Raw genomic sequence first — 24,031 nt, forward strand, 5'->3', positions numbered from 1 at the left:
TGCAGTTTATTTAATGCAGTTTATTCAATATTATAACATATTGCATCTCATTCAAGCTGACTCCACAATAACAAGGAAGTTCAGGATCACAGATTGTTTTCAGAATATCAGCCTCTTGGAATACATAGCTGGAATAAAAAAATAATTAATTAGACTTCTGAGTGGAAAATTTAAACACAAATATATATTACAAATCATATTATACCACAGTCCATTTTGAATTAAATTTTCCTTATTTACCAGCAAATAAATAATCCAAAGGTAAAATATGCACTAAATTTTTAACAAAATTTTATGAGATCATTGTTTTACATTGCTTGGAATAAAAGCTTAGCCTCCCTGGAATTGTTCATTAACTGAAAGGGTCGATTTTTTCAACAATCACATTTTAAAAATTCCTAGAAAAATTGAAGTCATGAGATAGGTAAGGAGAATTCTAAAGCAATTACATAGTTTCTGAAATTGGAGGGGTTATCATACAAGAGTGCCATGGCTTTTCCTCCAATTTCAATAATCAAACAGCACTAAAGAAGGCTGAACATCAGCTATCACTTCAGAAAGCAATGGTGACAAAGAAATAAGTGGAAAATGGTAGAAATACCACAGTTGGAATACTGGAAGTACTTGAAGTTCATAGGAGAAGAGAGGTGCTAAATAAAAATCCATGCATCTTGAAAAAAGTCTTGGGATTCATTGAAGAAAGAAGAATGGGAAAGCTTAAGATCAACTTCGTTACAAAAAGAACAAAGCACCCAATGGGTTGGTTCACTAAGACCCAAATTGCAAGGGAAGGAATCATTAACAAGAGTATAAAAAATAACAAACCACATGAAGCTTATGCACAAGGCCAAGTAGTAGTGTAGAATAGAAGATATTGACAGGGATCATCGTAATGAGATTAGAATGCAGAGTACAGATCCAGAATGAAGACAATTTCAGATGTATAGGAAAAGCAAGGGCACCAGAAAACCCCATTTGGCCAAGACCCAAGCAAGAGAAAGCCATTATAATTTTTCCATAGTAACTCCCCAGCTTCCAAAAAAATTAAACCAAAGAATGTTTGGCATTAATCTTACAATGTATTCTTGCATGTATCAATCCGTGAACAACATTTTATTTCTTACATACGTAAATTCATTTCATAACTTTACATTTTGGTACAACTGAAAATTTTAGTAGCGATATTTTACATAATGTAAATTCATTTTGCACAGCTTCAGATAATATATTTTACTTCTTTAACAAATTATCATGATAATACATGACAGCTTTATAGCTTTATCAGGGAAAGATTCACTACATATTTCCAAGTCTTAAATCAAACATAAAATGAATGAATAAATTACATGGTTACCAAGTCCTGACATGGTAATGGATTTAGCAAATTATTTCATTCCACAAAAAATATTGAGTAAGACTAGATTTAAAGGGCTAGGGCAATAGTCAAGAATACCTCCTTCAGCAGCTTCAAATATTTTCCTTTTTAGGTTCGGTTTCCCCTCAGGCCTGGGCTTGATGGATGAGGGCAGAGGCAACTGAGGACCAGGCGTTGGATACGGTTTGTTCCTGCAACGCATTTCACAATTCCATGAGAAGCTCAAATTTAAAAATACCCAGTGAATGATTCATACTAATCATGGTTGCACAATATAAGATTCACATCCAATACACCCACTGACCTCACTTGATGCACTGTAAAGCCATCATAAAACAAACAATGGTACAACAAAATTTTCCGATGATGAACAGATTTCTGAGGTCTAAACAACATTTACATATGTACTTGTAAAAGTATACGCAATCTTTGTCATTTTGAAATTTAACAAGCACAAGAAGAGATCAAACTTTTTTCAGTTTTCATAGAAATCATAAAAATTTTCATTCATTGAATTCTTCTTCACTTTTACGGCTAAATTCAAATAAGCTTAGCAAATCCATGATTTATGAAGTGCAGTAGACTTGCAATGTTGGCAGTTATTGATTTAAAAATTGTTAAATGACCACTATTGCAAGCCAAGTTAAGTTCATCTCTGTCTTTGAGGTCCCATGAACATTAAGAAAGTGATGGGAGGAAGAGAGAGTTGTCACTCATCGTATTTCCGAGAAATAGTGTGTGAGAATTCATGACTCACATGAGGTCAAGATGGCAGATAAGCTACACGCACACACTTTTTCCCTTACATACGCCCCTGCAATAAGTTTGCATAACTACTCAACCACACAAAGTGAGGGTACAACCATACCATTCAACCATACAAAGGTGGTATTACATATATCTAAAGCGAGATGCGTGCCAAAAAAAAACACAACAATGCTCGTCCACACAATGACAATTCGAACCCAGGAGCTCTGGGGTGGTTTTAGATGTGAAGTTTTCAATAACCCACAGTTCAGTCAGGATTTGGCACAGACTAACTACTGGAATTACCACCTGTTCCCATCAATGAAGAAGTTACTTGTTACGCAACGATTTGACATTGATGCTGAACTGCAAGACAGTGTACCTAAACCCAGTGGCGGCGCGTGCGTATACGCATGTTAGCAAGTGCACACCCAAAGATGAATAAATTATAAAAGAAAACTATTCCTTTGCAACGCGAAGGATAAAAGTACTGTCTGCATATGCAAGAAACATGAGCCTCCGAACGCTACAGCTATCTCCCTTTCGAATTCACCGCTTTACTAGTGTGCGATCCCGTGGCATCATGCCGGGCGCACTTTCGGTCTGTGCGATCGCTTGAGGGAGCTCTGGCGGGACGAGGTAAGCGGGGGGGGGGGGGGTATGTGCTGTTCAAAGGGGCGATGGGAGCAGACTCAAAACCATGCGAATGCGCACGTGCATGTTTTTGGTGACTGACTAGCAGGTAGTGTAGTGGTGTAGCCGCCACCTACACTACCTGCGCCCAGGATCCTAGTCTGTCTACAGAGCCATCTGTATAGCCGTTTTCGACACTACTTCCTCATAGGGTGTAAGGAAAAGAGAATGAATTTCAACTACCGTCACTTGTAAAGGTGTGTTGAGAATAATTATTTTCATACATGCTTATATTATTTCTGTTCATGCAATTTTAAGGTTAGAGTGTACCAGTGATATGTTTTGCTTGCTATGTATTCTATTACGACGAAATATGACGTTCATGGATTAGGATTAACATAATATAATTAAATCATCCCATATCTGCTCTAATGCACACCCTAGATAAATTACCACCAGCCGCCACTGCCTAAACCAGTGGTTGAACTCGCAGGCGGCAGATTTCCACCGCGAGGGTTTTGAAAAGCTTGTACAACGTCATGATAAATGCCTTAATACGTATATGTAAATGAAGATTATGAATAAAAATAGCCAGAGTGTGACTTCAACGTGTACATGAAAAAAATATTAATTTTCACTTTGCTTATTTTTTTATTTTAAAACGTCTGTTAATTTCTGGACAGCCCTCATACTATAGAGATGGTAAAAAAATTAATAAGTCATGGCCGAGGTCTTGGACACACCTGAAGTAAGGCATCTGAAGTGCTTCATCACAGGTGCACCTTTTGTTGGGATCCAGAGCAAGGAGTTTCTCCAGCAGCTCCAATAAGTCATCCCCAGCAGCAGAAAATATGTGCTTCAGTGGTGTTCCAATAAATGTCTTGAATTGCACAAATGCAGGAAGCTCAGTGACACCCTGGGAAAAAGGACAATTGAGTCAAAATTTCAACCATCTACATAAAAACAGGACCACTTACAAAATCTACCATATTTGGGTAGTCTCAAATGATTACAAATAGTGATGGACGACTCAAATAGACAAATTCTCTAATAGAGTAGATTCCGGTTAATGGGCACACTGGCTATTTGGACCAGATGCTTAATTGGGGCAGATCTTGAATTTTTCTTTAATAGGACTCAATAAAAGACATTCATCCAGCATCGCCAGAGGCTGTGAAAAGTATTTTTACTTTATTTATTCATTTATTTTCTTAACCCCGAAAACAGCTCTAATTGGCCTTTACATCGGTGGGATAGAACATAATGACAATAGACGATAACTGACATCCAAGCCCTGGATAGTGGTAATCTAGCTAGGCAGGACTCGAACCCGTGACCTTCAGCTTGGCAGGCGAGGACTCTGGCCCGCCGTCACCGAGGCCGGCATTTTCAACAAAGATTCATTGAAAAATGTCAATAAATAAATTATTCTGGCTGATTTATTCAGCAAATTAATAATTTAATAAGCTCAACAGATTCAGTTGATTGTATTATAAACATTCTTTAGTGTTCTTTCTATCATTCCAATGTATGTGTATGCCCATACAGGTGAAGGTTCGCCTAATTGGGACAGCCGCTTAATTAGGGCAAAGTGCACCTCTCCCGATTATGTCTCAATTAAACGGAATCTACAATACCACAAATTAAGTACTCATGACTTTGATTATTGAGGAAGGAATAAAAATGTTGCTTCAAATATATGGCTTTAAAATTTTAGTAGTAATTGGTATTACTTGATTTGCCTAAATCTATATGTACTTGATTAATAATAATATAGAGAGTCCTGTAGACCTTATTTTAGTAAGGCCAGTATAATGCCCCTACCCTCCTTGTATATTTTTGAACTCATTCTGTTTGTTAAAAATAACATGAATTTATATGAGTTATACTGCAACATTCACCAGCATCATACCAGGTCAAACCTAGATATCCACATCAAAACTAGATCTACCACACTAAATACTGAGGGTCCATACCACAAAGGAGCAAAACTCCACAATTCACTTCCACAAAATATTAAAAAAATCAACAATTTTTTAAAATTCAAAACTGAGCTAAAAAATTTTTTAATACAAAAACCTTTATATTCTACTGATGAATTTTATGCTGTATGTAAAGAAAAACTTAAATGAGTTATGTTGTATGTAAGGAAAAACTTAAATGTAAATTAATGTATTAAATATTGTCCTGATGTATCTTTAATTGTCATTTGCATACACACTGTGTTCTATTGCCATTGTTTGTTTGTGTTTTATCCTTTATGTAATGTAACTTGACGAAGCTATGCAATTGTATTGCCTTCAGCGAATAAATTATTATTATTATTATTATTATTATAAAGTCTTTATTCATCCTGAGCACATTTACATGTGGTGGATGTCATCATTTTTACATTGTACAATCAGAAAATTAAAGTTGAAACATACATAGTTTGCATTCTGATAGTAACATTTAAGTAGCGTTAAAAATAATATTTAAAGAAATGGATGAAGTCAAAAACACATGGTGGAAAAATCAAGTTCAAAGTATTCCTTAATATCATACAATGGTCTGTCCAGTAGCCACTTTTCCATCACCCCATAAAACTTGTTAAAGGTTGTATGGTGAGCAGATTTCGGCAGCATATTAAAAAATTTAATGTCAAGAGTTGCCCTTTGGGTTTTGGCCAGTCTGCATCTAGTTACCTCTATGTTATTTTTATTTCTAGTATTATAATTGTGGACATCAGCACCAGTTTCATACACTTTTAAATTCCTTTTTACACGCAGTAAGCAATAGAAAATATACAAATTGAAGACAGTCATTATTTTCAGCTTCATGAATAAGGGTTTACAATGTACATTAGGTAACTGATTTTCATTACACATTACTCTCATAATTTTTTTCTGTAGTATGAGTATTTTATGAGCTTCACAGGCATGTCCCCATAGTCTGATACCATAGAGTAGGTGGGAATGAAAAAAAGCATAAGCATTGATGATATTCATTACATTTTCATAAAAATTTACTCAAATGATTGAATATTCATTACATTTTCACAAAAATTTACTCAAATGATTGAAAAAGTATGAATTATTCAAGCTAATCATACCATAAAAGGTGATCAAAAATAAATCAAACATATTGAAATGTATTTGCTTCAGTGGAATGGGCAATGGAGCTTTGTTATTCTCCATCTGCTACACCAATTTCTCTAAATGCATAGACCCATGAAACTAAATCATTCAGTACAAGAAAAATGGGAAAAATAATTTCATCAAGCATTTTGAGATGTTATGAGATATTAAAATATTCTGTGTCCGATTTTGATATCAGAGGTAAAATTTAAATTAGGGACCAAGAAGGTATTCCACTCATGCTTAATTGCATTTTGCTAAAACTAAGTACAGCAGACTCCCAATTATCCGGCTGCGGTATATCTGAGCGTGATTTTCACTCTCGCTCAATATTTTCAGCGATCTTTATAAAAAAGGAAAATCGGACACAAAATCATCGGAATTACTGCATTAATGCTAGGATACACTGGGCTTATTATTTCGGTTAGAATCCCCTTGGTGAAGCGGAAGCAATGATGTGCTAGCTGTATTCATGGGAGCACTTCCAAGGGAGGTTTTCCAAGGCTCGCAGCACTCGACCGCGCTCCGTGATCACGGATACACGTCCCTCAGCAGTTGCAACCCGGGCAACTTGTGCGAGACGCCACTACGTGTCGTGGTGCCTGACAGTGTAGTTTCCAACGTTTTTTGTACCACTTTTCTGTATCTATGAACACAGAGCCACGGATGTGTGGTTTTCGAAACCAGGCCTTACATGGAGCATTAATAATATGATTACAACCATGTTATCACCGCTAAAAAGATCGCGAACTGGCAAAGAAAGCTCTCAACGAATACAGGAAGCACTCTAAAATAACAAAATAACAGCATAAATAATAATTTATTGCTTGTTTTACGTCGTTTATTAACATTTCAAGATATCAAAGTGAAAGTTTGGGTTATCAGAGTTCCCACTCTACCTAAATAATGAAATTCAGGGTTTTTTCTAGGTTTTCACGTTTTTTTTCAAGTTTTCACGGTTTTTTCAGGTTTTCATGGTCTCAATTTTGTCAAATTCACGTTAATAAGCCAAAAATAAAACAATCACCGGCCGTATATTAACTAAAAATTAACGTACGCGACAGACGGCGTGAATGTAAATGCAGCAATGAAAAGTGGTATCTTTTATGACGTCACCTATCGTTTACAAAATTCAGGGCCGACCAAAGGCCCAACCCAACCCCAACGCTATTGCCCCAACGCCGAATACCATGGCCTTCTTTAATATATGAATGCCCTTACGACCTTATTCCGCCTGGACACCGGAAGTCCTTTCTAATTCCTCGCCAAGAGAATGTTTTTTGCGCACGTTGTTATTACCGCGCAGTAACCAAATTTCCCTGACCGAATCTTCCTGAGATTGTGGAAAATATTTAAATTGTTTATAGAATGTAATAAATCAAAAAATCAATTTCATATAATTATAATGCACTTGGTTTGAAATACCTAAAGACAAAATAAATACCTGCTGAAACACGTTCTTTCACTTTCACGTTATTATTCACATAAACTCAAACGAGGCGAGCGCAGTCTATTGAGAGCTATTGCCATAAATTAAAAGCCTATAAGCCATAGAAATGTTTCCTTTAGTAAAATTCCAACGGCAAACTCATACTTCAAAGCAGAATATGGCATGTGCCCTCATTTTGTGTGGGAACTGAACTTCGAGTAACAAATCAGATACCTAGTTTTCAAAAATGGTTCATTATGGGTCTATTAGAAATGCAAATAATTTCATTTGTCCTTTTTCGAATATAAGTCCATCCTAAGCTATCATTGAAATTGAAACGCTCAGACAAATTAACAGACTTCCGCCATTAAAATGGAAAATAACGGTCAATGTGTCGTCACATACTAGTACGGACCGTGGTATGGACCAATTACTTCACTTTGAATATTCGTGTGCAGATAAATGCATAGACTTCGATTCTGCACGTGCCTGACCTTGAAACATGATTAATGTATCGAATTTGATCAGTCAATCGTAGTTCTAAAATCCAGATTGAGATATTTTTAAGGTTTCATGGAGAAATTCACGGCTTTTTCCAGGTTTTTTCACGGTAGACGAAATTCTAGGCTAATTCACGGTTTTAAGGTTTTCACGGTTGAGTAGGAACACTGGTTATCGTTATTTTCCCATTATTTGTGCCGTCTCTCCCCATCATTGGCCTGGATAATCGGGTTGAGGGAGTGTGCTGTACGTACTATCATTGGCTTAGTGACTCAACCAATAGTTTGGTTTGAGAAGGTGAGGGTGAATCTCAACCTGGACTAAGCATGTGATAGAAACACATTCAGGGCAAGAGGGCCAGTTCCTTTCCCTGTGAATTCTCATAAGTTGAGGATTATTTTGCGATGTCAGAAGGGTTTGCCCAGTACTTGAAGCAAAGACCAGCAGCCACCTGCTCTACCCACTACACTATGTTCCCAAAAAGTACCATGGATATATATCATATGGTGACTATTCTATTCGCACTTAGATATAAGTCTGCGTGAGTTGGCTTCCTTTATTCATGTCAAAAGAACGCAGTTCGATCATCGTTGATTCACAGGGCCAAGACAATCTCGGACAAGGCAAATCTCCAAGGAGAATTAAAACATCTCATGAAGACCCTTAGGAATAATGGATGAAGCCACTTCCAAGTCCATTCCGCCATGAAAAGGGCCTTATATTTTTAGTTATATTTTTTATAATATAATAATAATAATATCTTTATTGTTCTGTAGGTCATACATGCGACATAGAACATTGTCAGGGAGGACATCAAAACATACATGTTGTCATATACTATCAGACAAAAATTCATTTACATTGTAATAACCCTTAGGCTGTAGACATTTTTTTAAAATTCTGTCTTAAAAACATTAATACATATTTGAAATATATGTTTTATACTCATAGGCAATTTGTTATAAATAAGCGAGGCAGAGTGATATGGACCTCTTTTGGCACATAATTGTTGTAAGATATGTATATTTTCACTTCCACGGGTCTGATAATCATGAACCGAGGAGTTTGGTAAAAATAAGGTAGGGTTCTTTTTTACAAATAATGCACAGTAAAAAATGTACATACTTGGTAGTGTCATTATATTATATTTTAGAAATAATGGCTTTCCAGGAGACCTGATCGACACATTTGCCATAACTTTCAAAGCTCTTTTTTGCATAGAGAATGCCCTAGCAGCAGCACTTGTGTTTCCCCATAAAACTACACAATAAGCCAAGTGAGAATGAATTTTGGCATAGTATATCAATTTCAGTATTTCTAATGAAGTAGTTGGAGCCAATTTGCGAATCATATATATCCGTTGCCATTTTGCTAACTAAATCCTCAATATGATATTGCCAATCAAGGTTTTCAGTTAATTTCAACCCTAAAAATTTTGTAGAGCTAGACTGCTGAATGGCTGTTGATGAATTAGTCTTAAGTAGAGGACTCGTTTCTGGAGGACTAATTTTGTGATGGAAATTTAAAAAACATGTTTTATTTCCATTCAATTTTAAGTTATTACTTTTACACCAGCCAATCATCTGTGCTACTGATGAGCGTGCCATATCAATCACCTCCCCTGTCTTATTACCAAAACTCAGAGTAGTAGCATCGTCAGCACATAAAATGACTTTACTCTGATGCAGATGAGATGGTAGGTTGTTAATAAAAATGATGAATAATAGTGGCCCTAGAATAGATCCTTGGGGCACTCCACAATTTGAAATAAGGACATCTGAGTAATTCTGATTAACATCACCATTACAATTAGTGTTTAATTGCAGTACCTGCTTACGATTAGTTATATAGGATTTTATCCAAGCTAAAGCATTGCCATTAATTCCGATTTGGACAAGTTTACTGTACAATATGCAATGGTTAACAGTATCAAATGCCTTTGTTAAATCATAAAAAATCCCAATAATTGCTTTCTGGTTGGCAAGACCTAAGATAATGTCATTAACAAGCTGAAAAACAGCAGACATAGTTGACTTGCCTTTAATAAAGCCATGTTGGGAGAGATTCAATAAGTTAAATTTACACAGATAGACAATGATACAGTTGTAAAAGAGTTTTTCAAAGATTTTCGAGAAAACAGAAAGTAGTGCTATGGGTCTATAGTTATTGAGTCACTCAAAGATCCCTTTTTATGAATTGGGCATAACACAGAAAATTTTAAATTTGTCGGAAAATGACCATTGCAGATTGATAAATTGAAGATATCCGATAGAGGGGTAGAAATAATTTTAGCAGCTAGCTTAATAATGGGCATAGGTACCCCATCACTTCCGACGGACCATTTATTAGCGAGAGATTTTATGACATCTTCAACCTCGGCAGGATCTGAGGGACAAAGAAATATTGAGGCAGAAGTACTCATCGCTTTGATAGTAGATGGAATGCTATCATCATTAACTTGACAGAACTGTTTATTAAAACAATTTGCTATGTTTTTGGGCTTTGAAACAGCAATATCCTTAAACTTTATGAAAGGTGGCGACTGTTGGGTGGGTTTATTATTTGTCTGCTGCTTAATAACATTCCATGCTGCTTTGCATGAATTATTAGATAAGGAGATACGCTGGTTGTAATAATTTTTCTTAAACTCCTTGATTTGGGTTTTATAATTGTGCAAAAGTACTTTATACTCATTATAAAGAGATGGGTCAGAAAATTTACATTGACGATGTAAATCTCTTACTCCAATACTCATGCCCATCAGCTCCGAAGTGAATTTGACATTTTTCCTTTTACAGGTAGAATTTATTGTTTTTAATGGAAAGGAATGGTTAAAATTTAATAAAAATTTGTTAAGGAAGGAGTTAAATTTAATATCAACATCAGAAATGTAATTCTCGTCCTCCCAAATTACGCATGCCAAACTCTTAAGAAATTCATCAACGCTGCTATCATTATAAAAACATTTAGTGATATATATTGGTGCAGTAGATTTAAAATCGTCAAGCTTCACCTCAATATCAAGGACACAATGGTCAGACATATGACTAAATATGGTATTACACAAAATCGTCTTATTTGGTAAGTTAGTTACAACTAAGTCGATAAGAGTAGAAGATTGAGAAGTTACCCTCGTGGGGACATCGTTAATTACTGCTAAGCCAAAAGATTGAAACAAGGCACCAAGTTCTACACGTTGGATAGAGGGACTTAATAAATCAATGTTAAAATCACCAAGGATTATTAGGTAGTTAACATTACAACTTAGCACAAATTGAATTGTGTCACTGAATTCCTGTAAGAAAGAAATGAAAGAGGCACTTCTACTCCATATTTATTTGAAGTACCATTTTAACCATTGTGAAACCAAAAGTTGTTCAGTGTAGTTTTTCCTTGCCGAGAGCAGCAACATTTTTTTAAGGTCCAGCCGTGTCGCACATGCATCTTGATCAGGTTATCACCATTGTGAGTTAACGCAGCATTGTATTGCAGTGCTGCATTCTGCAGGATAACTACACTTATCGATGCCTTGCTTTGGTTTTTCAACTTACGAACAAATTCAACTTACAAAAAAGGTCTTAGAACACATCTTGTTCATATGTCGAGAACTTGCTGTACCTCACCAGGTTTTGATATCAAGCCTTTATTTTCATCAGATGAAAATTGTTTACATTGTATTTAGTGCCAATTATTTTGGCACCAATAGGGAACTTGCATACATTTCAGAAACAGTTGTGAGCTCCAAAATCATGTAGAAATACATGTTTGCGTTTCACAGTGAAAAGGTTTTATTACTTTTTGATGTCGTTAGCGATATTTTATTCATTAAAGTTCAAGAGAATTTTCAAATACGAGTGGGACTCGAAAACGCCCGATGATTGGCTAGCGGCAAATTGACGTCATAGTTCAGTACGAGGAGGCGAAGGAAGCAGCATAGGCATTTGGACACAAGCGACGGCTTGGTTGTGAGGCATTTCTTAGTTCCAGTACAGTGAGTCCTCGTTTAACGTTCCTGAAAAATGTGACGATAAACGAAATGACGTTAATCGAAACATATATCCCATAAGAAACAATGTTAAAAGTGAATATCGGCTTCTATACGCGAAAAAAATTTAGCGTATCATATCTGGGGCATTTTTTACGATGGGAATTCGATATGGTGGTCGCCCGGGCAACATCGTCGCAATTAAAGGATCCAACCGATGTGCATCTGAAATGTTTTATAGTTCATAACAAAGTGAGACTTGCGTATAACATTGGCGAAAGCGTATACTCATGTGAAATGTGTATTCTTTTGGCAGTCCGGTAGAGAGTCTTACGGTGAACTTATTTCCACCTCGAAGCTGTCGATGATACTTTCAACTTAAAAATACCTTGCCTGGAGGGCGACAGGAAGCTCTGAGGAAGCCAGACTATTAATGTTTCAATTTAGTAGCGATAATATAGACGAACTTCCAACACAATCTACCATCTTGTGACTCAAAAACCCTAAAGCCACTTCCTATTCTGCAGAAAGAATCGGTCAATCGCACTTCGATCAATATAATAAACACAACGTCTTCAGGTGTTAAGAAGTTACTTTTGTAATGAAATCCTTCCTAAATTAGCATTAAAATGTGAATGTTTTCCAAACAGAGTCTTTAATACATTTTGGGAGCTTTTCTCACGATATATCTGAAACCTACTCTAAAGGCGAGCTCATCCGTCATTGCGATCGGTTGTCACTTAAAAATTCCGTATCGGAAATCCTATAGAGGGATGACCTTCGACGATGACCATGATCACCTGCACTCTAACTATCACTGGAACCCGTGGTGAAAATATCATCCCAATCCAATTTCTATTTGGTTTTAACTGGGAAAGAGCAACATAGAACTGCACATTCTTTGGACAACTTTGGGTTTGACTTTCCCTCAAACATCCCATTTCCCCTGTGGTGCACATCAGTCCTATCTTTATACGATAGCCTAACAACCTTTAAATGGATCCTTGGTTTATCCTGACAATCAACTAAATGGAAATTGCTGATCCACACGTCTTCCTCTATCTCCACAGTTTCCAAATCAAGGGCCGCGGAACATTCCTCATTGTGACTCAACTTTTTCTGAAAAGCAAGCCGGCGTAGAATAAAATCAAAGAATGCTGCGATTCATTTTTTGTGACCACCTCTGGATTCCATTCTTTTTCCATCTACAACTTCCTTTATCTTTGGGACAAGACGATGTTTAAATATTTTCATTAATTTATAACAAAATATAAGTTCTAAAAATACCCAAAAGCCATTTTATTAATCCGCACTGACGAGTGTAAATTAATGTGGAAGATGAATGCTGTAGACGTAGTAGTTTTCCTTAGGTTGAGTTGCAAAGTTCATGAAGTTGACAAAACGGCTAATTTTTCGGTGCGCGGAGTCATTTATATTGCACTGGCCGTGTCTATACATTTTTAAATTTTTTTGTAATAAAATAAATCAGAATTTAGGATAAAATTTCCTTTAAAATGACATATAGTTCATTATTATAGCATGCAGTGAAGCCAGGGTATAAATTTGCAAAGTACTGCGGCACATCATTTTGACGCCGACAGTAGAAGAAAACGCTGTCTTCTTGGCTGGCACTCGAATGCATGAGGATCAACGTTGCTCTGTATTTTCATATTTCCTCTCTTGATTTTAAACATCATGGAATTTTCTATGTCCTTCCGTAACTGAAATTGAACAAGTGCCATAAATAATTTGAGTCCATCATAACCATCGAGAAACACCTATCTCGATTTTTGTTGTGAAGTTGAGTTTTTATTCTATGGCGGCCGAATTATCGAAAAATCTCAGTTTCAAGTTATTCAGTCAATGAAATATGGATATATTATTAATATTAAAGTTATCTTCGCTCACATAGCACACAGGTTTATCATTCCGTTTATTATACTCTTATTTTTCCGTAACGCTCATCCCGACAGACGGCATATGCATATGCATCGAGGCTTTTCTTCTAATTTCCTCCGTGGGAATGCAGACGAAAATTTTTTCTGGGGTGTTATTGCACAGAGGAACAATGCACCACTTGTAATTTTTCCTTATTTCAGCCATGTTCTCCTTTAAACGCAACGTGGCTCTTCCAAACCTGCAGTTACTGGGCTTGGATCTTGGACTCGTACTGAACTATGACGTCACGGCCAAAGATTAGTGGGGGCGGTATTTTTTAGCCCGCGAAACTCGGGAGACTTTTGGGAGTCATTTTCTAGGGTAAAAACTGAATTTTAAGCGGAAAAAAGTATATTGCGGTACTAAGTGTTTACTGTAGTATATCAGCATACTGTTTATAAAAAGTATGCAATTTCCCTATTCTTATTGCCTCTGATTCTAGGCTCATGGCACACTGGAACTGACAACTAAAAACTGAACCATTCTTGACTAAAAGACATTCTTACACCATTAATCAGCCATAAATTTCGACTCAGCAGAAGCCATTAACTAATTCTGCATCCAATTTCTGGATACTAACACCAGGCCAGCATAGGACTCTTCACTCTAAAAGGTGTATGGCACCTCTACATCTTTAGTATTTCAAGTATGGAAATACGTGGCAGAGCCCTGAATAATCTAGGATTCATCAAGAGGGGAGCTTTTCATATGAAAGAATTAAGGAGATGACCTACTTCGCAACCATCAGGACATACATTGAATGTGCGACAAATGTAAAGGGATCCAACAGAGGAAGATTAAATTTGCAAACAAATTGAAGTACAAAGAAGAGCTGTACAATTCATAAAAAACTGCTTTGACCAAACCTAGTGTTTTACAGCTTTTACATGAATTAAGCAGGAAGCAAGCTTAAACTGCTTCAACAATGAAGAACAGATATTTTTCCAAGCAACAAGAAGACAATTAGCCCACAACCTCAAGAGATTTCCAAAAGAAATTGATAAAAAGAGGGAGAAATTTTGCAAAATGATAGGTACAGGAATTTTCTTTTAGCCCGAGCAAAAAATGACTTTAATAAATTCTAGGAGTATAAGAGGCGGCTGTCGTCCACCTTGTCTCATTCCCTTTCCCATCCAAAGTCAGCGATAACTCCTTTCCTTTCGGTTCCCACGATCCCCTACCACCCAACCCCTTCGGCGACAGGAAGTGCTTGCATGGCCACGTAAGGTAAACCATCTTGATTAAAAACGTGATCCTGCTATGCACCCGAGCGAATAACGGAAACGCTGAGCAGAGGAAGACGACAGTATGCTGGGCAGTCGGCATGTGTACATGACTAAAGCAAGAATAAAGTGTGACAGTGTCCGACATGAGTTCTTTCCTTTTTCTGTACGATTTTCCCAATCAATCCACATTGGGGCGACGGCAATTGAGAGAACCATGGTAACTTACAGGAGGAACTTGGAAGTGATATCAAGCCAACACATTCTTTATTTGTACATGGCTGTTGTTCCATTTCCAACCACCACTCAGCAATTATGGTGGCTTGCAGGGAGTGTGTAGATGTGCAGCAGTCTAAACAAGATGAGCATGCATTAGCCTTAAGCTAGAAGACACATTCATATCCTTACTTTCCATGAATCATCAGTTGGTGTACCCAGCGTCTGAAAAATTCGAGTCAGCTGATCCAAGTCCGACTCTCCAGGCAAGAAAGGCACTCGAAGCAACAATTCTGCCAATATACACCCCGTTGCCCACATGTCAACACCGGTGGCATATATGCGAGCTCCAAACAGTAGCTCCGGCGACCTGAAAATACATTTCAGGCAAAAACCTCGGTAAACAAAAGAAGACATGAGTGCAAGAACCAGATAATAACCAAAGGTGGGGGGAATGAGAAACAAATAATGGTCTTTGTACTTAGGGAATAGAGCGCAAATTTTCAACAATATCAGCTGAAATTCTTCTTTGGAACTTATTCTTGAAAATAACGTCTGCTGGCAAAGGGGAGGAGGGGACTCAAGTGTTTGTGGAAATCTCATGTTTGCTAAACTTGGTCATTATCTTGTTTTTCCACTAAGGCCTTCCATTTAAAATCAATTTCTAAAATTTTTTCTTCAAATACAAATGCAGGAAAGCACATTAAGCACTCAAGTTATTTCACTTCCAAAATAGGGTGGTTTCCTATTATTTTTTTATTGCCTAAATCGAAAGATTATTACTCCTGGAGTACGTATTTCACGCTTTTAGATTTTTAAATGACGATATCTATTTTTCGCGATCAAATGAAAAGTGAAAAATTTCAAGCGCGCGAAAACGCGACGGGTAAGGAAATCTCTCCGTGTGACGTATTTCTGGTTCCCCCTCCCGCCTGGTAGGTGACCTTGATCGAGGCTCTGAGCGCTGATAGGACGCAGGATGCTAACAGGTAGCTGAGTACCTTCCTGTCTGGTAGCGCATGGCTTATAAAAGGTTTATTAATACCTTATCAAGCGAAGAAAACTTTCCGACCTTAGCCAGTTTTAATAGGTGATTATTAAGACATGTTTCCCTGAGCTCTGTGCCTCATGCATGCATTGGTAGCCTCTGACGATGCATAACTCCTATCCTCTCGTGTAGAAACTAGGTCCCTGTGACGTCACGTGGAGTGGAATCGCATGGGCGCCAATCTGGCCTTTTTCAAATGAGGTTAAAATTTGACCCTTGCCATTCGTCTAAACCGGTATTTCAAAAACCAAATAATTTGTGTATTATGAATACACTAATGGTGGGTAACGAATCGCCATCAATGCCTTTTGTTTTCTTTGATGAAGGAAACTACCCTATTATCATTTTTATTACTTAATTTTTTTGTGAGTAATAATCAATACATTTTGAATGTGTTTACTAATAATAAATCAAAATTGATTATGCATAACAATAAAAACAAAAATTCCATTAGATTTGCTCAAGAAAGTTGATTGATGAATTTGACCATTTCTACGTTACTTTGTAATCTAACTGAAATAAACTTTATTATTTATATAAAATATACATAGTACTGATTACTACAAAGCTAAAAGGAAAATCTTAAGGATTTAGCCAAAAATTTGGGTAAATACATGAAAATGATTAATAAAAAACTTGTAAATTCAAATACAGTAAACCCTTGATTTTACGAAGTCATGGGGACCGGAAAATTGGCACTTCGTAAAATCGAGTTTCGTAATTTCAATCCTTTTTCAAAATTCACGAAAAAATTTTCGCTTTTGTTTCTTCCGCCGTTTTTTGTCTTTCGTGGTCTTATTTAAACGTTTTCGGTGGTTATTCATGGTAGAATTCTTAGAAAAGGCTTTTTGTTATCGATTTATGCTGTGAAAGATCGTTAAATAATTATACCTTCATAAATTTTCCATTTCTTGTACATACTTCAATATCAACGATCGCTTAAGAAATTCCCGACCAGTTTAGAAAACGTAATCAAATAATGAATTGCAAAGTTTATTATAAGAATTTAATGTTATAAATTTGTGGTTAGGAAAGAATAGAAACTATTAAGTAAGCGTAAGATAGATATTTGTTTCCAGCACCCATGGAAATATTAGCGGCAGCCGGCCTAACCATACTCTAAGGGCCTAACCGCCATTTATGTCGCCCTCTATCGCTCAGTGACGAGAAAAAAAAGAATAACGAGGGCCTTAACCCGTTTCCAAAATAACCTTCGTAAGTTAATAATTCGAGTTACTCCGCACTTTCAGCTGAATATGCTATCTTTTCCATTAGTTTTTCATTGAGATTCAGTTACGGGCATAAATTACGTAGGATATGATTATCTTCTGGCGAATATTTGATGTAAATTCTCTTTGAGTTCTCCGTCCGGCTTCTGTGCTCCATTATCTTTACAGACGTTGCTATGAAAGACTTTATTCTTCATCAGGACTATATTCTTCATACCGGGTGTGAAGTGCTATGTTCTTATAGTATGTCTCTCTTCTTTTATGCCGACAGGAGCAAGGTTCCACCCGGAAAACGACAGGAGAAACATCTTCCATTATCGGAGAAATAAAGAGAGAAACGTTATTATCCACATTGATTGTTTTCCTACAAGATATGTTTCATCATTTCTCAACGTGTGTGAAGTATTGGTTCACTTGCGTGAATTCCCAAAAATGATACGCAAAAACCTGTACCTTCACCTCATTTAGTTTTCTTGTTACTTTCTCCGCCATATTGAAAGTGATGCAAAGGATCATTGACATAGAGAAAAGATTTTCTTAGCTTTAGCACTAAAAAATAGTCGCACCATAATCGTAAATAAATATAGTGTGGAAAGAGCAAAGAAAATAATTTCAATTGAAACGTCAGCAGAGAAGAAGAGAGACAATTATAAGCGCGGCACCATTTCCCCGATAGTGGAAGATACTTCTTGAGACTCTCTCCAGTTAATAACTTACCCCCGTTGCAGGTAAAAACGAACCATGCCCTTCTCCAACATTGGGGAACGTTCCAAGTGGGTGGGGTGAATAAGAGTGGGATGGGGATTGCCTGAGGAAAGAAGTGGTCAGCATATGGTGGGGTGGAGGGGGCAGGAGAAAGAAGGGTGGGGAAAGGGCCTTCAGCTCTGCCTCAATTTACGTTTGGGGGGCGTATTTTTCTACGACGCACTCAATGCTCCGTAACCTTAGGGAGGGAGTGAATGGGAAATGCTGGGGAAGGAGGGGTTTGGGATGCGTAAGGTGGGTGTCGGCAAGATCAGCAGAGGGCCGCAATAGGGAGTAAACAAAGACTTAGGAAAGAAAGTTCCCTCGGCATGGGAAAACGGGGAGACGCGCGAGAAGAAAGTTCATGGTTAGAGTTAGAAGTGCATCTTCATTACGAGTAGCCTGAAAAATTAGTTGGTGGTTAATAGAGCCCAATACTTATGATACATAAGTTTTTTATTCAGGAAGGCTGTTATATACACGAGAAGATATTACTAAAAAATCTGTTATTTTTTTCTTTTTGCCCTGCTCCATCGCCGCTTCCACCATGGTTTCTCACTTGCATAAATGGGAATGAAATTGGTGACCTATCTTGTGAGCCAGATCAAAATATCTTAATGTTGGGAGGGCAGCGTGTACTTCTTTTTTATTTGGTGGAATTACTTCCTCACTTTCATCTTCGTCATCACTGCTATTCTGACTAGTCCTGGCCGCTGCTTCTTCCGACGTATGTACCGGCGTCCCATTGTCGCAAGCCCGGAGATCATCGTCAAGGGCAATATAATCGTTAATGTTGCACGCTGTGCTCTTCCTGCTTTTTCCAAGAATTTTTCAAAATCATCTTTTAAGCCTCTAATCTCCTCCACGATATTATCCGCTGCAGCTTCCTGAAGGTATATAGTAACGAATCAACCATAGCCGTGATATTATAGCAGTAGAATTACACCCATACCTCGTATAGCGCAAGGGATGCGTTCCTTAGGGTCTTTGCACTATACAAATTTGCGTTATACGAGAGCGTTTTAACATTGGGAGGATAGGGATGCGTTCCTGGTAGCATAGGTCTTGGGTATTGAATTTCCTCTAAAAGATATATATTCCCATAAATAGCCTTAGAAAAAATTATTTATACAAATGTTTATAGTTTAAAACATCTTTAAAGATAGTATGCACGCATTTGAAGACTTTTATTCACGTTAAAAAAAATTCTTACGTGCTTTTGAAATTCCCTCCTGTCGTGCGGGTGGGCTAACATCTGCTATCTCAGGGGTTCGTAATGCGTTGCCGGCAGTTGACGATTTTTCAAACCAGTCTAAAAACAACTATTGTGTCACCCAGGCCCTTTTGTCGCGCATCAAAGTGACAGGCAAATGCTACTTTGAATGCCATTTCATAGCTAGCGGAGTTTATGAATGATAAATCACTTTAATTTGAAGTCCTTCGAGTCATTAGGAGCTACGTGAAACAGTCTTTAAATGCCTTGAAACCTGACCCAGGTTTTCCTTCCCTGAAAATGAATGTACGAGAATGCATTCTTTTCCAAAAGAATATCGTCTCGTCAACACTAAAAACTATTTGAGGGGGGAAAGGGGCCACTTTCAATCACAGCTTGGAGTTCATCAGAAAATGTTGCAGTGACTACGCTATCAACACTTGCAGATTCACCCGATATCGCCGCACTGAAAATACCTGCTTGACGTTTAAATTCTGGAACCAACCGGAGCTTTCACTAAATGTCTCGGAGCGATTACCACTCTCGTCTTTTTGTACTGATTCACTATGAACTTTCCGTATGTGTAGACCGCTTGGTTGAAGTTGGTCCGGCTGAGGTCACTGATGTTTTAACTTCGTCTTTATTCAGAATAAGGCATCGTGCGTTTAAACTTCCGCGCAATATCGCTTTGACGTTCTCCATTTTCAAAGCAATTGACTTATATCAATTTCTCTTCTAGGTTTATGGTTTTTCTTGATAAATTCTTGATTTTTCTACCCGCATTCCTATTTTTTGCCATTTTCTCTTGGCTTTTACTCTGCATGGCTCTATCGAAATCACCTTCTACTTCTGAACTGTATTCTTGAGACGCAGAGGGCCTATGACTGCGGGGAGGGAACGAAGCTGTTATGTTTGAGACTCTATAGGGGACCCTCTTATATGTTGATGCTATTCATGCGCAACTCGGCCACCGCTCCATTTCTCCCCCGTGAATACCAATGACCTTGAAGGCTTTAGCGTAGACCCTCAACCTGGAAGTCAATCGCTCGATAACCTATAATGGCAAAAATTACATCTCAACCAGTATTGCTAAAAAAAAGTCATTTCCACTAGCCCCACGCTTAATTAATGATCTAAATTAACTCATTCTGTTAAGGAGACGAGATAAATTACTTCGGTAGGCCGGCTATCTGGACCCAATGACGAGTAATACTTTTGGCCATTGCACAGCAATGGATTTTGATTAATATATAAACAAAAAAGAAGATTTGAGGCAAGCAATAATATTAATATGCGTAAAATGATAGAAATTTCGTGTGTAATTAGCAGAAGTTCATGTTTTATCGCGAGAGCAATTAAGATTTTTGATTAGGCTACACTGCGTTCCAATGTTTCCCCAAGGAACGAATTTGCGCTATATCGAAATTGCGCTAATCGAAATTGCGCTATACGAGACATGGGTGTCCTAGTATGCTAGTTGTATCAATTACCAACCTCGAGAATATCCTCATGATGCGCTATCAAAGGGAATCCGGTCGATTTCCAACAATTTGCGATTGTAGTGGAGGAAATTAAGTACGTCATTGAACTGTGCTTCTGCGATGAAAAATGACAATTTTATCTAGTTGGCCATTTTAGCAAAGTTAACAAAATCGTTATTTCTCATCACAGAAACACGGCTCAGAGACGTACTTGAATGCCTGATTGGCAGGAGTGCGATGCAAACAATCATTTTTTGATGATGGCATTGATTGATAGATTTTCAAAATGCAGTCAGAGCGGTCACTTTTGGGGAGGGAGGCCCACCGCTCAGAGGGTCGAGGAGAGGGGCCAGCAAGGGTGAGCTCGTCGAGGAAAGGGTCCCGGATTAGGGACCCTTCGAAGTGCTTCGGCAAAAAGTAGTCAAGTAGTCTTCGAAGTACGTCACAGCAGCCTGCCTTGCGAACATACCAGGTACGTTCACAGCAGTGCAAAGGGTTAATTACGAGTGTACGAAATACCCCGAGCAACCTTCCTGACATGTTAAACTACAAAGTATTGTTGATGCGATGTTGATGAATAGGCACGTAAATAGCGGCATTATGTCAGTTGCGATATTTAACTGAACTCCTACATCCCCTAAATTCCCACCGTGAGGTTTTAGGCGAACCCTTTCTCTCCAAAGTTGCACTATAATTTATGATTTCACACTTTTAATGGACTACAGTCAGAAACACTGATTTTTTTAGCTAACTGCGCCGGCGTAACTAGTTTTGTTGACAAATATTTCGCCATAGTTCGTATAAATGAATGCCTTTCGCTCCTGGGGACCGATCCGAGGTTCGTAAATTCAAAACATTTCGTATAATCGAAACTTTGTATAATCGAATGGCGCCAAGTATTTACCATAGGCTTTTCGCCAGGACCGCAATATCACTTCGTATAATCGAAAACTTCGTAAAATCCTGCTACGTATAATCGAGAGTTTACTGTATAGAGTTTTTTTTAAAACCTGTGGAAATTGCAATATAGCACCAAGTGACATCTTTGGATCTTAAATGGACTTTTTCCCCCCTCAATGACGAATACCATATGAAATTCTCATTTTGAACTTGATACATGATTTCTTGGCGTTTCTTATATCTCCCTTTTTTAAGTCATAGGATAAAATAAAGTGACTACACTATGATCAGAGATAAAAGAAATGAATACCAAGATGATGGAGATGGAGGCATCAATGAATGCAAGGACATGGAGTGGTAGGACGTTGAGGTGGGCAAGTAAGCTAGAAAATACAAAAAGGGAGATGGAGACAGGGACAATACGTATACGTTTTGGTAACGTGTGAAGTAAGATGGAAGGACACAGGGATCAATGAGGAGTCGCATCACATTATTATTTTCATAAGGCAGAGGTTTAGGAATAGCATGAAAAAGTCATGAAAATCATGAAAAAATCATCAGGAAAGTTGGGGCAGAATATAGTGCTAATGAGATGCTGCACAAGCTGCAAAAGACTTAACAATATGAGAAGAGTGAGGAATTGGAATGTAGAAGCTCTGAAGAGTCCAATAAGAGAAGGGAATGTGTATCAGGAAGTAGTGGAGAATGCAGGAGAGATAGGAGACATGTAGATTGTAGAAGAAGGATGAGATAAGGTTAAACTAGGAATTGTTCAAGCAGCAGAAATTTCAATGGTACATTAAAAGCATAAAAAAAACTGAGGGAGGAAAACAACAATCCATTTGCTATGTGAATGTCCTGCAGTTGTGAGTATTGCCTGTAAGCACCCAGGCTCTCCTTTCCGACATTAGAGGTTTGTTTACCCACTGGAGAGACCTACTGACCTTATGCAAGGACATTGGTGTCCATGGGTGATCATTTATTGGTAGCGGGCACTACAGATCACTTGTTCTAAGTGCCCAGGTAGCACAGCCACCTCTCCTTGCTCTCAATCTAATCTAAAATGGCATGAACCATGGATCAACTCACCTATACCACCTGGTGACAACCTGATGAGTGTAAATCCTATTGGGTGAGCCATAGAACTTTGCTAAACCAAAATCACCAATTTTTAGAATACCTTTCGAATTCACCAATAAATTATTTGGCTTCAGATCCTGAAAAATGACAGAGAGAAAAATGGTTAAGCTTTTTTATAGTGAAAATTTTGTGCAGACATTTCAATAACCTAGCATACATACACCATAAAACACAGAGCCTGATTGACCAAGTTTAACATTTGTCTGTAAAAATTTGTATTAATTAATAATGATTGTAGACCATTCAAAAGAGGATGGAATGTCCGATGGGACAACTGAGAGAAATTGAGCAAGCCACGGATCACTCCACTGAACAAGAGCATGCTCTAAATGGATTTTTTATGTGCTTTAAAACAATGCCACAATACAATACAATATGAATAATAAAATCTGAATGAATAAATGTAGTGGAACTGTTTTGGAAGGGGAAGTTCATTCAGTCAGTGAGAAGAGACCCATCAGGCATAGCTAAAGCCAACCAAACACCATAGTATAAGTTCGAAGATTTTCGTGGCGTTGATCTGAGGATCTCTGCATTCTCTTCGGGTTTTCACCGCATCCATTGGGTTTTGGCGACAACAGTTTCGCTGACATTGCAGTCAGCATCTTCAGGTCGAAGGTGAAGTAACTCGGAAAATTTTCTGCCTTATATAGGCTTCTTAATCCCGCTGCTGCTCTATCATAGGTCGGTAGTTGTCCATCTCTCATTGTTGGTCTCCCATTGGTTGGTGGTCGGAGAATCCTTTTCCATGCGATATGCAGGCGGTAGCCTTGATCCCTGTTGACATTCCCTGGCGTTTTTGCTACGTCAATAGCTTCTCTGATAAGGCGAGGGAAGTATTTATTTTCTTTAGCTATTATTTTGGCGTCTTCAAAGAGTATGTTGTGTCCAGGTTCACTCCAAGCATGCTCAGATATGGCTGAGAGTTGGTGCTGTTTGTTTTTAGTAGCCCTTTGATGCTCTTGCTATCAGATTTTCATTGATCTGCAAGTCTTGCCGATGTAATATTTTCCGCATGAGCAAGGCACTTGATATATTCCCTCGTAAAGGTCCATTGGGATTTTTTCCTTCCCTCCGGATAGTTTGTCTGATATTTTTGTCACCCAATTGAAA

The 24,031-nt window shown here is 37.8% G+C and overlaps 1 protein-coding gene across 1 annotated transcript in view; it reads right to left on the reverse strand.

The window, feature by feature from the left end:
• Positions 1 to 24,031, reverse strand: part of LOC124168005 (cyclin-dependent kinase 7) — a 37,788-nt gene continuing 13,757 nt past the window's right edge. The window contains exons 5-9 of the mRNA XM_046546083.1: positions 22,868 to 22,995; positions 15,356 to 15,533; positions 3,499 to 3,671; positions 1,454 to 1,566; positions 1 to 128 (exon numbers count right to left, since the gene is read on the reverse strand). Of these exons, the coding sequence (XP_046402039.1) occupies positions 100 to 128; positions 1,454 to 1,566; positions 3,499 to 3,671; positions 15,356 to 15,533; positions 22,868 to 22,995 (621 nt within the window). The 3' untranslated portion in view covers positions 1 to 99. The remainder of the gene's footprint in view (positions 129 to 1,453; positions 1,567 to 3,498; positions 3,672 to 15,355; positions 15,534 to 22,867; positions 22,996 to 24,031) is intronic.

This window comes from Ischnura elegans, chromosome 11, assembly GCF_921293095.1.
Source record: "Ischnura elegans chromosome 11, ioIscEleg1.1, whole genome shotgun sequence".
Classification (NCBI taxonomy): Eukaryota; Metazoa; Arthropoda; class Insecta; order Odonata; family Coenagrionidae; genus Ischnura; species Ischnura elegans.